The 15,761-nt window shown below is 30.8% G+C and overlaps 2 protein-coding genes across 2 annotated transcripts in view; one reads left to right on the top strand and one right to left on the bottom strand.

Moving 5' to 3' along the window:
- Window positions 1-1,124: 1,124 nt before the first annotated feature.
- On the bottom strand, window positions 1,125-8,769 carry LOC113516789 (biogenesis of lysosome-related organelles complex 1 subunit 2). The gene is made up of 4 exons (XM_052895389.1): window positions 8,483-8,769; window positions 7,230-7,360; window positions 5,637-5,748; window positions 1,125-4,335 (listed from the first exon to the last, which is right to left on the bottom strand). The coding sequence occupies exons 1-4, from the start codon at window positions 8,529-8,531 to the stop codon at window positions 4,196-4,198; spliced, it is 432 nt and encodes a 143-aa protein (XP_052751349.1). The 5' UTR covers window positions 8,532-8,769; the 3' UTR covers window positions 1,125-4,195.
- A 2,835-nt stretch (window positions 8,770-11,604) lies between these two features.
- The window catches only part of LOC113514906 (plexin domain-containing protein 2), a 55,609-nt gene continuing 51,452 nt past the window's right edge, over window positions 11,605-15,761 (top strand). Inside the window, exon 1 of the mRNA XM_052895385.1 lies at window positions 11,605-11,888. Coding sequence (XP_052751345.1) covers window positions 11,804-11,888 — 85 coding nt within the window. The 5' untranslated portion in view covers window positions 11,605-11,803. The remainder of the gene's footprint in view (window positions 11,889-15,761) is intronic.

Genomic DNA, 15,761 nt, shown 5'->3' with positions numbered 1-15,761 from the left:
GATTTCATAATATTTTAAATCAATATTGATATTCCATTAATACAGTAATACTTAAACAATAAGTATCTAACAATATTATATATTAATTAGAACATGAAAAACAATACATTAACAATGTAAATTTAACAATAAATATATCACAATATGAAACAGCAGACTGATAAAGAGAATGGATTACATATCCCACATTATTAGACAGAAGATTTACGCGTATTTTAAAAACATTATCGTGACGTAATGCGACGGGATTGCAGGTAAATACACACTACATTCTTGATATTTATTGCCGGCCTTTCGACGTGGATTGCACCACGTCGTGTGTTTAAAATTAACGATTATTTACGCAATCTGATATAACCGTAATTCGTCAAAATCGCAGCTCGTCATAAGCGATAGATGTTATTTCTTGGTTGTTGTTGAAAAAATTTTTTTTAACCTTTTTTTTTAATAAGAGGATTTTTTTTAACAAGTAGTCATGTACATCTATAATTACATTTCAAATCCTCACTAATATTGTTACGTGAAGAGGTAACAACCTGTTAACGCTTTAACAACTTAATGAATCACTTTGAAATTAGATATACATATATGTTACTCTTAAATTATATATATAGAGCATCGAGTTTCAAAAACGGGTCAACTTTTTGTCAGCTTATTGTCAAATGAGCTAACAAAATTTTTTTTATCAGTTTTTTTATATACTTACGCAGACCATATATTTTGACGTATCTATATTTAATTATTTAATAAATAAAATTATTTTTTACGCATTAAAAAGATGCAAAAATTATAATACAAAATAAATATAGAAATGATAAAAGAATCACTTATAACTATTTATGTACCACGCAAAATTGTATGAAAAAGTTGACCTGCTTTTCTCGAAGCATTTGTATGGACACACTTTAATATACACACCTATATAATCTAAGACGTTACTGTATGGAATGGGGAAGAATATAGATTATTTTTTATTTCAATCAATAAACAAATCCCTATCTATATATATATATATATATATATATATATATATATATATATATATATATATATATATATATATATATATATATATATATATATATATATATATATATATATATATATATATATATATATACATGATTACCTGATTTTATTGAAAATATATAAAACTTAAATACAGTATATAAAATATAAACATACGCAGTGATAAAAACATGAGCGACTTATATATATGAAATTGTGTTCCTGACGAACTGCATATATAACCTACTGCATGCACATATTATATGCGTTGCAGGGAATCAGTGGATGCGGGTGGCTCAGGACCGTTCTTTATGGCAGTCTATGGGAGAGGCTTATGTCCAGCAGTATACGGATAATGGCTTAAAAATGACTTTGCTTCCTTCATCTGGTTTCTTGTGATGCCTCTTTATCTAAGTCCATGTGATGTTGCTTCCTTTACCTGGGTTCTTATAAGGCCTCTTTACTTGTGTTCTGGTGATGTTGCTTTACCTAAATTCTTGGGACATTACTTTAACTGGATCCTTGTGATGTGACTTACTTTACCTGGATTACTGTGATACTTATTTACCTGGGTTCTTGTAATTTCTTTTTATCTGGATCCTTATAATACTACTTTATTTTAATTCATGTAATGCCTCTTTACCTGAATTCTTGTGATTATGTTTTAAATGAAATCTTGTACTGTTCCTTTATCCAGGTTTTAGTGATATTGTTTTAACTGGGTTCTTGTGATGCTTCTTTATCTGAATTCTTGTGATTATGTTTTAAATGGGATCTTGTATTGTTCCTTTATCCGGGTTCTAATGATATTGTTTTACCTGGGTTCTTGTGATGCTTCTTTATCTGAATTCTTGTGATTATGTTTTAAATGGGATCTTGTACTGTTCCTTTATCCGGGTTCTAATGATATTGTTTTACCTGGGTTCTTGTGATGCTTCTTTATCTGAATTCTTGTGATTATGTTTTAAATGGGATCTTGTATTGTTCCTTTATCCGGGTTCTAGTGACATTGTTTTACCTAGAATCTTGTAATGAACCTTTACCTGGATTCTTAAAATATTGTATTACTTGGGTTTTTATAATGTTGCTTTACTCGAGATCTTATGACACCTCTTTACATGGATTCTTGTGATGTTTTTATATTTATTCTATATAATTGTATGTATTCTTTATATTTATTACCTAGGTTCTTATGATGTTGCTTGACCAGGGTTCTTGTGATGTTACATTACTTAAATAAATGTGATGCCTCTTTACCTCGATACTAGCGGTATTGCTTCCTTTACCAGGGTTCTTGTGATACCTCTTTACATGCATTCTTGTGATGTCGGATTTTTCTACTTATACTATATAATTGTATATTTCTTTATATTTATTACCTAGGTTCTTATGATATTACATTACATGGATTCTTGTGATGTTGCATTTTTATACTTATTCTACATAATCGTATATGTCTTTAATAAAAACCATTTTCATTCATGCATTAATATAAACATTAGCCTTCAGCAGCAGCCAATAACAGATTTAAACAAAAATACTTATATAACAATTAGGAATATACCTAATTTACCTACCAGTGATATAGCGTGAAGATATATAATAATATCTAATCGTAAAATATTCTTAATTACAATATTTTATAATACTTAAAAAATTTTGTATAATCAATCGTACATTCAAAACTTATTTAATAAATTACATTAATTATTAATAAATTTTATTACTGTTTTTATACTTCATATACTTAGCAAATAATCTTATTATATATTTTAATTAAATTATCATTAATTCAAATAAATAAATAGGTAAAATAAAAAGGTGTTTATATTATTTCATATAGTTTTGTCTAATATTATTTTTAAATGACTAATATAAAAAAAATAAAACATGTTAAGACTATTTACCAAATATGCCAAGTGGGGGAAAAAAATAGAATATATATATACATAATATACTTTACAGATTTCTAATTAGGAGCCTGTTAATTAATAGTGCATTCTATATAACAGTAGTAATATATCTGAGACTACATATTTGACAAAACATGACGAATGTTACCAAACCAAAAATGCATGTATCTAATAAATAAAGAATAGAATAGCAGAATATCAGTGTTTTGCTCTTTTAAGGGCAAAGCAATAAACTGAGCTGTGACCATTTTGTGTTACTATGGCACACGCATGAAGGAATGTTAACAAAGGAGATTGTTAGATTATGTATTTAGTTTTTGTATTTTTTTTTTTATTTGTGCTTTTTTTATTTTTATTCTTGTCTCTTTTGCTGTGTATTACGTGTATGTTTTTTTTATTGTAATTTGTGTGCTGTAAGTAATGTAAATAAATTGTCTATCTATCTATCTATCTATCTACTGTTTCTTTTTTCATTTACCATACTAACTGAAGATGGTATGCTAATATAGGAGTAATGGTAGCAACTCAGTTTAAAAACGCTTGACTACCATCTAAATTTCGTGCCAGTATTTTTATAATCAACTAACCGACAGAGCAGGGGGAAAGGGATTGTTAGTAAAGGAAACTGAGAATCCCATTGCTAGCAATATACCCAACCAGGTCGACCTCCTCGCGGTTCCCCCTGGAAACTATCATGGTTAATTCCTGATGAATTCATCATGATGGGCTAACTGGCCTGTTTTCATTCTCACCTATCACCCTTCACTGGTGCTCCGCAAGCGTATACCGTTAGCGCAGGCGGGGTTACCATACCATTTTCACCCATAAAAAAACCGATAGAGCAAAATTTATTTTGCCCCTACTGTCCTTTTAAACGCGTGTTTTCTAATCGATATAATAAACTATCTTATCTATTAAGTTGGAGCGAGCAATGCACATTTACAAAATATCAATAAAATTGCTCGAAACATTGCGGAAACTAACACAAACTAATATCGTGATACGTGATTTATATATTAAGATTTGGACGGATCTTTGCAAATGTGTATCATTTGATTCAACATGAGAGATGTAATTGTTTTTTATTCCGATTCCAAAAAAATTTACCCGGTAGATGCAAGGACTCGGTAAGGGCAAAAACAACGTTTGCTGAGTCAACGACTAGCTATCATTTGCTAAGTGATAAATCTACAATGAACTTTTCTTACACATTCGTCAGATTCTGTCAAAGGCGAGTCTCATTGGACACGCGGTGCGTCTCAACACGTGACGTTTCACTTCTCTTCGAGCTCTTTGAACGCAGCCTTCAGCTGTTTCGTGTACGCGTCCAATCTGTAAGCGTTCACTTCGAAACGGGAGACTTGTGCATCTATCTGATCTATTTGTAACAATAATGGTTTTATCATTTGGTTATCTGAAAAAAATAAAATTTATAATTTTTAATTATAAATATTTTTAATTTATTTATTTATTTATTCATTTATTCATTAGTACAAATATGTGTACATGACGGACTTAATGCTAAAAGCATTCCCTCCCAGTCAACCATAGGGAAGTGTCAGAATACTCGAATGCGGTACTACTAATTATTGATATACATACATACTAAAATTACATATATAAACGAATAAATATATATATGAATAACAAATATACTTACACATATATGATATATACTATATTATACACGAATTTGGGAATAATATAAAGCACTTACTGCTCGGATAAAGATAGAAAGTGAGCGTGAACGCTTTTTTTGAAAGACAGTTTAATCGGTAGTCTGTTAATGGCATCAGGAAGCGCGTTCCAGAGTCGTGAAGAATGTAGGAGAAAAGAGTTTGATATCCTATTAATATTAGAAATACGTGTAAGTATGGATGAATATTTGTTACTGTTTCACGCAAAAACTACTAAATGGATTTGAACGAAATTATATACACGAGTATCCTGGCATAGATTAGGCCACCCCTTTCTTTCTCGTGGGTATCGTATGAGGCGAATAAAGAAAGACCAGGAATGGGTAGCAGCGTTGCCAATCCGCCTGCCAAACGTGGCAAGTACTGACAAAATCCCCCAAGGGAGATGTTCAGCAGGGTACTGTTAAAGGCTGATATGACAGACACGAGTAGGTTACATACACATAGGACACATTATGTACCGATTCAAACAAACAAAGCCACGGGATACGATTATTATGTATAAATTTTCACACCTTGATATGGCAAATGAGTCTATCGATAAACATATATTAAATAAAAGAGAGAAGGAAATAACAATATTCAAGAATTTTGGGGGAAATGGATTGTTAGTGATGGAGTCTAAAAACCCCATTAATAGTAATATACCCAGTGAGGTTGATCCCCGCATTATCTACCCTGAAAACTATAGTGGTTAATTTCCAGACTTCATCACACAATAGGCCAACTGATTTGACTACATCCTCACCTGTGATTTCTGGTATTCCAAGAGGACATTCCATTTTAATCTAAAAAAAATGACAATTTCTCTCCAAGAAAATTTATTTAACACTTATATTGATTACTTTTATCAATTAATCCTTTTTCTAAGACCACATATTAAATACATGTAGAAAAAATACTTTAAAGTAAGCAACATGTATTTTAAAAAAAAAAAATATATATATATATATATATATATATATATATATATATATATATATATATATATATATATATAATATATGTATATACTTACACATATCGTTGTATTCATTCAGCGTTTTGTTCAATGTAACTGCAAAGTTTCTGAGATCAGCATATTTGGTAATAGTGAGCCTATTCATTTCTTCTAGCAAGTGGTAGAGATCCTAAAAATAAAAGTAACCCAAACATACATAAATAGGTGAATAAATTTCGAAGTTAAAAACATTTTACAAATATAGAGAATATCAGAAAAATATCAGAGACGGTTCCTCCCACGAACACTTAAGTAGTGGAATAAACTCCCTGCCGAGGACTACAGCATGGGGTTCTTCAAAAGGGGGGTAAAGAGGTTTCTTCAGGGTCGGCAACGCACGCGTAATACCTCTGGTATTGCAGGTGTTCATAGGCTACAGTAACCACTTACCATCAGGTGGGCTGTATGCTTGTTTGCCATCTTAGTGGTATAAAAAAAAATCCTATCATAGGATATTTCTATCCCAAAGTTATGACATACTAGTGATACAACTTCTCTTCACATTAATAGATAGAATTTTCAAAAATAATATATAGCCAATGTTATGCTTAATTCTTTCACCTGTAAGAAGCTATATTATCAGTAATATAGCTTCTTACCAATGAAAGTATTTTTAAAATCAGCCGAGTAGTTTTTCAATTTATCCATCACAATAACAATAAAAGAAATATATAGTAGTTACAAAAAAACATTTCAGTTTATTTTATTTAATACTAGCAACACATTCGCATAGGAACAAATTATGTCTACAAATATTCCATCAAAAATATCTAAACTCATATTAAAATACTATACCACTGTGTTAGGTGGTCTGAAAGAAATCTCTTTTAGAGATAAGTGCACCTTTGTTTACTTTATTACAAATTTTTTATTATTACTGTATGTTTTTGTGCAATAAAGAATATATATTAAAAATCTATGCCATGGTTTAGAAGAAATAAATGGAGAAACAGTTCCATGTGCATAGCAATGTTGTTTCATAGTATTTAGAAATCACAAAATAATTATGTCACATGTTTACATAATTTACAATAATAATAAATTTCAATATTTCTAATTGATAAAATAAAGTGCTCAAAATAAACTACACTACTTTACATTTTGCTTCGAATGTCTTCAAATATGTTTTTGGTAATGAAAATCTAAATTTTCAATGACAATTTTATAAGAACCTTGTCTCATAAAATTTCTCTCTTCTCTTCATTAAATTTATGTAGGTCATTAATATTATAATTCACTAATTAACCCTCGAGCGTTTATGCATCATACACTATACCGAACTAAAATGTGGTATCGCTCACTAATGCAACAGCGTCTGTTGCACAACTCGAATTTGCAGCTTCGTTTTCATTAAATTTATGAAGGTCATTAAGTTATGTAGCTAATAACCCCATTTATCCATAACCTCTATTCGAAATTTGATATTTAAAAAATCGGTGACGCAGTGGGTGTAGTGTGCTAGCCTAGAGCCGATCGCTCCATGAGTTAAATAAATAATAAATACAAAATAATAAAAACTATTGAATTATTTTCGAAAGTTAAATTAGATAATCTGATAAGCTTCATTATCCAAACAGAAAAGCTCTAAATACCAAACAATTCAATTGTTACCTGTCCAGAGGCCATTTCAGATTGCAGGTAATCATTGGTTTTCCTGAACAGCTGGGTCGCCAGCCGACTGATCACTGGATCATGTGGATCCAGCACTTCAAAACTGGAGCAGCTCGGAGACATATGTAAATCTGTAAATATAATTTTATCACATTGTGTAATATGTATTTGTAGTACAAATATAATTTCTACTTCCTGTTTCTACTGTACATAAATATGGAAGTTTGCGAGATGGGATTTGAATTTGTTTGGACGGGTGTTTGTTCTTTTTAACAAAAACTTTTGAATGGATTTGAATTTGGATGTGGAAGGATATACAGGGATAAGTCATATATATTCGCTAAAAAAATGGGCCATTGTCCATTAAACAAACATTTATACACAATAGGAGCCACAGACAGCCCTCTATGTCGAGGCAGTTTCGACGCAGAAGAAACGGCTGCTCACGTAATCCTAGAATGTGAGACTGTGGCCCAACAACATTTAGAAATCCTTGGAACGGTGAGGCCGCTCTGTGAGGCCTGTGAAGAACCCAGGAAGCTTCTGCGCTTCTGGGCGGAGCTAGGTTGGCTGTACTAGCCATGACTCATACGCACAATGGCCCAAATGAGAAGCTAAGCGCGGAAAATAGAGTCTTTTTCACATTTACATTCATTTTCTTGCTAAAAAAAACTCTTTGATGATGATAATGTCTTCCTTTTACTTCTCATCAGAGCCTTAGGGTCATGAAATTCATTAGGGTCATTAGGATATGAAATTACAACACATGTCTCTTCTATAAGAGACATGTGTTTAATTTCATATCTGTGTTTGTCACCAATTCATAGCCAAGTATAAAAGGAAAAAATAATATTAGGAATATTAGTCAGTGGCCTCTAATCACAAACAGAGCTTGTACTTTGGACACTAGATAACAGATAGAACTTTTTTGTTAATACACATATATTACATATACACATACATACATATTATATTATTACAAATAGAAAACAATTAATTCATTTTGTGACCAATACAAACGGATATTGTATGAGACAAGATACTCATAAACACAAATGTTTGTATTGTATGGGAACCGAACCCACGACTATCAGAAGGTGAGGCGATGTGCCATACCACCAAGATCGCCTTGAGGATCATGAACTGATGATCATTGACGGTAACGTGTCATCTTATCAGTGAATGCTGATAAGATGAAATCTTCGATTAGTTTTATTTAAATTGACTTTAAAAATAAGATTTTTTAACCATACCTTTACTACGACCTTCTCTGGACCATTTTTCAATTTCTTCCTCAGACATTTTCGAAAAAGATAATTCTGTTTATTTGTGTTAATAGGAATTTTTTTTTTTAAATACCTAAAACGTGGGCTTATCAGAAACAATTCCAAAGTTAATGTTAAGTCACAATTTCACATCTCATATACATATTAATTTTCTTACATTTTATTATATTTTATTTCATCATAATTAATAAATTTCAAATTATTAGTTTATTTCCTTTTTGTCTCCAAGTGCGTGAGTGATTTAATATATTTACTCATTCTTTTAAATGATGAATGAATGATTTATGAATGAAATGAATATCAGAATGACGTCTGTCGGAAGACGTTATTTTAAACGTCATTGTAACTACAGAGTACTGTGATAAGAACTACGTTAAATTTTCATGAATTTTTCATTTCGTAAGAAAATATGGCGACGACGTCGCAATTATCTGTTAATTTTCAAAATCAATTTTACTGTTTTCAATATTCCTGATCGGTTATTTAAAATGTTCTCTTATTTAAAATGAGATCGTTATTTTTAAGAAACAATTGAAAATTTATGCTTATATACAAAATGTTTGCGTATATGTATTATGAATATATAGTGAAAATATTTGCTTCCTCAATTTTCTCTCTTACTGATTGACGATTTCTCATACAATAAATTACGCCAATAGCACATTTTTTTAATACAAATATGCTTTGGATGTCGGCTGCTTTATCCCATAATAATATTCCATAGTACAGTATACTATGAAAGTAACTTAAATAAACTAATCTGACAGTTTGAATATTATTATACTCTTTAACTCTGCGTACAGTATACGCCGCAAAACTTGATTTAGTTGCATGGTTTTAAATATTAAAACCCCCCTAATTTTTATTATCAGGAGTGATTCCAAGAAAGAGTGGAATCTATAAAATCAAAGGATCTGTTATTTGATTTCTTTTTTTGGAATTATGGTTTTTAGATAGAGAAAAATTTAAACATTTTATCTTTTTAGCTTTAATATTATTTTATTAGTTGTAGACCAATGCAAGAGACGCAGCCAAGCAGTATTCACATCGTTATAATTTTTAGTTAATTTGTCAACTTTAAAAACCAAGGAAGTGTCATCTGCGTGCATTACTATGCCACATCTATCCTGATGGGAAAAGCGAGATCATTAATATAAACTAAAAATAGGAATGGCCCCAGGATAGAACCTTGAAGTACACCCATTAGCACAAGTGACCCGTTAGATATAACGTTATTTAATTCTGCTTTTTAAATCCTGTTTGACAAACATGATTTAATTAAATTTAAAGCATTGTCTTTAAGATTACAAAAAGCTAGTATTTTCAGCAATGTATGTATGATCTACACAATCGAAAGCATTAGATAGATCACAAAAAAAGCCAATCGCATCCATTTTGTTTTTTTAAGGTAGTAAAAATGTGTCTTAGTAACTCTGCATATGCACCCGTAGTTGATCGCTCATAATTTTGAAACAATTAGGGTAAAGGTCAAATTTACTAATCAAAGAAGTATCGTCTGCGAATAATACTATGCCACTTCTATCCTGCATGGCAAAAGCGAAATCACTGATATAGACTAAAAATAGGAATGGCCCCAGGATAGACCTTTGAAGTACACACATTCGCACAAGCGAACCATTAGATGTAATGTTATTTACTTCAACTTTTTGATTTTTGTTTGATAAATATGATTTAATTAAATTTTAAGCATTATCATTGACACCATAAAAAGCTAATTTTTTCAGCAATAGATAATGATGTACACAACCAAAGGGTTTAGATAGGTCACAAAAAACGTCAATCGTATCCATTTTATTTTTCCAAGCAACAAAAATGTATCTTTATAATTCCACACCTGCATCCGAATTAATTCATAATGGCAATCAACTAGATTGCCATTATGAATTAATTCGGTTAAATTAAAATAATTACCAAATCGAAATACAAAATTTTAATAAATGTGTAAAGAATGGGAATGGGCCTATAATTTACTAGGTCACTTTTAATCATATCCTTAAAAAAAGGTATAATTTAAATTTTGCGGCATCTGTGCACTTATTAAAAATAAAAGCAAGAGACGGTGCAATAATTCCATTATACTACCAATTCTTTTAATAGATATACCCAATAGATCCCCTGTTTTTTATTGTTAAGTGATTTAAATATTTTATTATATCTACAAGAATTATATTATCAAAACTAAACACAGCTGATAGCTGCTAACTGCTAATATTTTCTGTCAATAAAAGTTCAACCGCAGATGCCAAAGAATTATTGCAAATGGAATATAAGTCCTTTACTTTCTGTCTCCTCTGCTCTCATAAATTCACTTGTTGAAAAGATGAGAATAGAATGATTTCGCCATTGCTCAGTCACTCATTTAAAATGTTTAATTTCTTAATTAAATTTTCCATTACAGCGGTGAACATATTATATTCCCTGTTTAAACAACTGTTACAAATTAAAAACCCTTTTAGTTAACCATATAAACTTATCGTAAAGTCGATGATCTTGAACCTAAGTAAATTATTTGCATAGGAAAAAAATGCTGTTTTCTATCATTATCATTATCATCATATCTACACTGGATTGCCTTTATGAAATTATTTATATATGTGTCAAAGAACATTGGAAATGTTAAAAGGCTTTAAGTAAAACATTTATCTACGGCTATTTGTAAGACTAAATTATATTTATAACTATCCAAACATCTTTTCACCATGAAAAATTTCACGTGTTTATAAAACATAAAACCTTTTAAATCTCATTAGCAATTTTTAAAAGATTTGTTTGGCCAAGCACATAGATTAAGGGCAGTACTTGGAGTTCTTAGTACCTGCAAGATGGCCAAGCGGTATTGCGTTGACAATGGTCTAACAAAAATATCCAAATGATGAAAATATCCATATGAAAATATCCAAAATGTGCAACTAATTTATCTCATTCTCATCATCATCATTTAAATAAACTGTATGGCGCTGTGACTATAAAGATTCGGGACTATAATATAATGTGACTGAATTTAATTAGGTATGACGTATGTAAGAAGCAGCGAGCGATACGCTGAATGAATAATAACAAAGTCAAAGGGCGCCAGCGTGGAAAGGATACGGTTGGCTTTATTGTTTATTACTCTGTAACTCTCTGACACGACTACTATATTGTTCTCATTCGTTTCTCTTCGTCGTGTGTGCGTTCCATCCGCGGCCCATACAGTTGAATAAATGACGTTATTCAATATTAGCTAACGGAGGAAAATTTATTTATAATTCATTGTTCAGTGCAAAAATGGATTTCTTACAAGTGAACTTCGTTTCGAGATCTTTCTTAATTGCTTTTATATTTGTGACCTGTTTGATGTACCGGAGTAATGGTAAGTACTGTCCCACGTATTAAAAACAAAATCGTCTACTTTAAAGATATTTCTTAAATGCTAAATGCAAATTACATCTAAAAATTTACATTGCGTTGACGTATTTCGCAACATTTATTTCTAGTAACGGTACCTAAAGCCGAGGATGAAACTTGTTGTTTCACGGGAAAACAGCGGTCAACTTCGGAAAAAAAACATTTGTAGGTCATTGTTCTCTTGCTTTTAGAATACCTATTGGGTTCTTTGGAACTATGAATAGATTTATGTATGCGTATTTATTGTGTGATCTCGCATCTGTCAAAAAATATTGTAAAGTTTATATAGTTTAAATATATCTCTAAAATAAGTAAAATACATGACCACCTATATAATAAAATATGAAATCTTCAAAATCTACACCACTATTAGATACCTGTATATACAATGCAATTGTTTTAGAATCCAAAAAAAAATTTGTAACTCTTATATTGTCTCTGTAAGTTTGTTTTTTATTTGAGATGTAAGAATTATATTTCAATAATAATAATGTATGTAGATATGTACTCAATAGAAACAAAACCATGCATGCCTTCTTTTTTCCCTTTGCTTATTCATAGCTACCATTTTTATAATTTTACTTTAGTACTATTCCAAATTTTCTTCGGAAAAAAAATAAACATTTGCTTTTGGAATACCTATTGGGTTTTTTGGAACTATAAATAGATTTATGTATGCGTATTTATTGTGTGATCTTGCATCTTAGGCAGACAGTGGCGTAATAAAATTTGTAGAACTAAATCTAAGTTCTAACTACGTACATAATATTTATTTACTCGCATAATCAAGCAGTATTACTTGCCCTTGACTCATGCGAAATGAAATCAAAACTTATAAACAACTGCATAATGTTATTAAATGACTTAGGCGGCAGAAATAACCTTATCTTGATATGGATCACTCAAATATTCATGTAAATGAAATAACTGACCAATTAGCAAAAGAAGGGGCAAAGAATGCCCAAATAAGATCAGAACCTTATTGTGACATACCTCAAAGCCTAAAGCTCAGGCACCTTCAACTTGAAAGCTTAGAAGCAGTGAATAATTAAATAAAAATAAGGGGTTTTTAAAAAATTACTCAAAGAAATTAAATCTTTTGAGTAAAAATAATATGTGTGTATTAATAAGGATTCTCACTGGACACTGCAAACTAAACAAGTATATTGCTCAACTAGGCTTGTGTCTATAAAGTGATATTATCACAATGAGGAAGAAATGCCTTGGCACTTAATGTGTGGCTATAGCCCACTCCTACATAAAGATATATCTCCTTTGGAATACATATTATATTTTGAGGAGATAAAAACACTGTTGCTACAATAACATCTATGATAGGAATTAGCAATGAACTTTAAAAAAGAATGAGCACAAAAGATCCTGGAAAAGTTGCAGTGTCACAGAATTTTCTGCCTGAGAAAAGGCCGTATTTCAATAATAACAATAGCCCAACATAATGAATACATCCGTAATTTTGTATAATGGTTTTAGGCAGAACCATGTGGATGTCTACCTGACAGGGTATACTGCTAGCTATGGGACTGATAGTCTATATTACTAACATCATTTAATTTCTCTGACGGTCACTTAGAAACAGTAAATTTAATGTTTCAAATCTAAAAAAAATTGTTCTTTAGTGTAGTGGCAATTTTTACAAACTATTGGTAGTAGCGAACCACTCTGGTTTCACACAGGTAGATGAATAGAAAGATCGTTTTGTATTTTATATTAGCTTTAATACACAAATTATTGATACCTTGGGTCATATTATTGTAATTTTATTATGTATCTCTAATTTTTAAAAAATAATATATAATCTTGGTTATTTGTTTGTAATCTAGCTTTCTATAGGTGAATGAATTTTTATAATTGGTTAAGTAGTTTTTGAATTTATCCATTACAAACAAAAAAACATGCAAAAATTCAAATTTTTTCCTCTTCATAATATTAGTATAGAATTGCGATGATTTTATTGTCTTAATCTAGGTATTTATAAATAATTGCTGAGCATGTGATGTAGATATACAATCCTCTAGTTTGCATTACTTGGTTGCAGAAAGATGCTATTGTGAGCCATTAAACAGATTGTTTACCATGCAACTTTATTTTTCTACTAAGTTGGTAAAATGTATATGTTGTCATTTAGTTCTGTCATAATTTTATATGTAAAAAAATATGGCTGTATGAGGCTGATCTGTAGTCAGTCAGTTGAAATTAAAAAAATAAATAAAAATAATAGTACAAAATCAAACTAATTCCACGGTTCTCAAGCCTAGCTTGTTATGAGGCACTGGGTACCGAGACTTGAGCTATTTTCCTAATTAGGTCAGACGAGGAATTGAACCAGAACCTCATTTATGCAAAGCAGATGTGCTCACCAATTTGCCACAAAGTTTGTCATAATAATTTATTTTTTATAGGACATTTTCAGTCATTTATGCGGTGTTTATATATTTTTTCTCCATACATCATTTCTAAAGAGACTTTGCCCAAAAATTTTTTCCACCTTACCTCTTTTTCAACCATGCCTACATGGCCGTTTTAGTTTGAAGAATAAGATATAGCAATGAACTGCCCACATGATGTTGTTACAATATTTTAATCATTTGAACAGGGGGGAAAGGGATTGTTAGCAATGGAGTTTGACAGCCCCATTGCTAGCAATATGCCTTATTAGGTCGACCTCTATGTGGTCCCCCCTGGAAACCATCGTGAACAACTCTTGTTGAATTCGTCACGATGGGCTAACTGACCTACTTCATCCTCATCTATCATCCTTCACAGGTGCCCCGCCGGTGTATACCGATAGTTCGGGTGGGGTTACCATTCCATTATCATCCATTCAAAAAAAAATCATTTGAACAGAATTGAAATCTTTATGCAATTATAGACTTGTTTATAAGGTTTTTTTCATTGTCATCTTTTATGTTTTTATACTGGGCTTGGAACGTTGTTATCTGTTGAGGAGAACTCTCAAAAAACAATTAATCTTTTAAATCTCTTTTAACATTTTGTGCATTTATTTAAATGCCTATGTCTTAAATAACATGGTGATTCGAAAGCCTGTGCATAATCAACTAATACCATGCACATTTGTTATCCAAGTAATAATTTAATGTGTAATAAGCTTTACTCAATGAGTATTCCTTAATGACATTTTAATATTTCTTAAAAGATAGATCCAAAATATCTTTTGGTGTCTTATGACATTTAATAGCCATTTTGGATATGGTAATGGTAAACTAATGCCAGTAATCTCCAACTCTTTAAAGCGATTAGTAAGTATATTTTTATTAGACACTAGCTATTCACCTCGCTCATCAATTTTAAATGGCGTATCAAAATAAATTTTTATGTTAGCTCTTACAACCGTGATACAAGTATAAGATAACAAAATAACTCAAGTAATACAACCTTAAAAACCGCATCCAATATCGTACAGAAGTTTATGCGTGATGCCAGAACAAGCATACAAACATACAGACACGATTCTATAATTTATTGTTTTGGATTCTACAGCTCCTCACGACAATTTTTTTACAGACATACACTAGTAACAATTTTATTATATTGGTAATAAGTTAGATATCAGCTGAACTGTTGACCCCAATAAGTAATACATGAAAGACTCCTACTTATCCCATTATAGTTTATAATAAATGCACAAGTAATTGTATCACACATCTGAAGAGAACACTACTTATTCACTAACGACTTGTAACGGTCGATAATGTTATCTTTGCCATGTTAAATGAGTCCATTACACACCAACTATGATCAATGGTCCGTTGATATAATAAAGGAATTAATAAGTTCATTAAACCCATCAGAGTATTGT

The sequence above is a fragment of the Galleria mellonella genome, unplaced genomic scaffold (genome assembly GCF_026898425.1).
Source record: "Galleria mellonella isolate WM207_F2 unplaced genomic scaffold, CSIRO_AGI_GalMel_v1 utg28, whole genome shotgun sequence".
Lineage (NCBI taxonomy): Eukaryota > Metazoa > Arthropoda > Insecta > Lepidoptera > Pyralidae > Galleria > Galleria mellonella.
This window is presented reverse-complemented; position numbering and strand designations above follow the sequence as displayed.

Excerpts from the sequence above, each read along its gene's own strand:
- LOC113516789 (XM_052895389.1), bottom strand. The coding sequence starts at position 8,531 with ATGTCTGAGGAAGAAATTGAAAAATGGTCCAGAGAAGGTCGTAGTAAA. Across the intron at positions 7,361-8,482 it reads CAGAGAAGGTCGTAGTAAAG|ATTTACATATGTCTCCGAGC; the intron begins GTATGGTTAAAA and ends TTATATTTACAG. Across the intron at positions 5,749-7,229 it reads CTGAAATGGCCTCTGGACAG|GATCTCTACCACTTGCTAGA; the intron begins GTAACAATTGAA and ends TTTTATTTTTAG.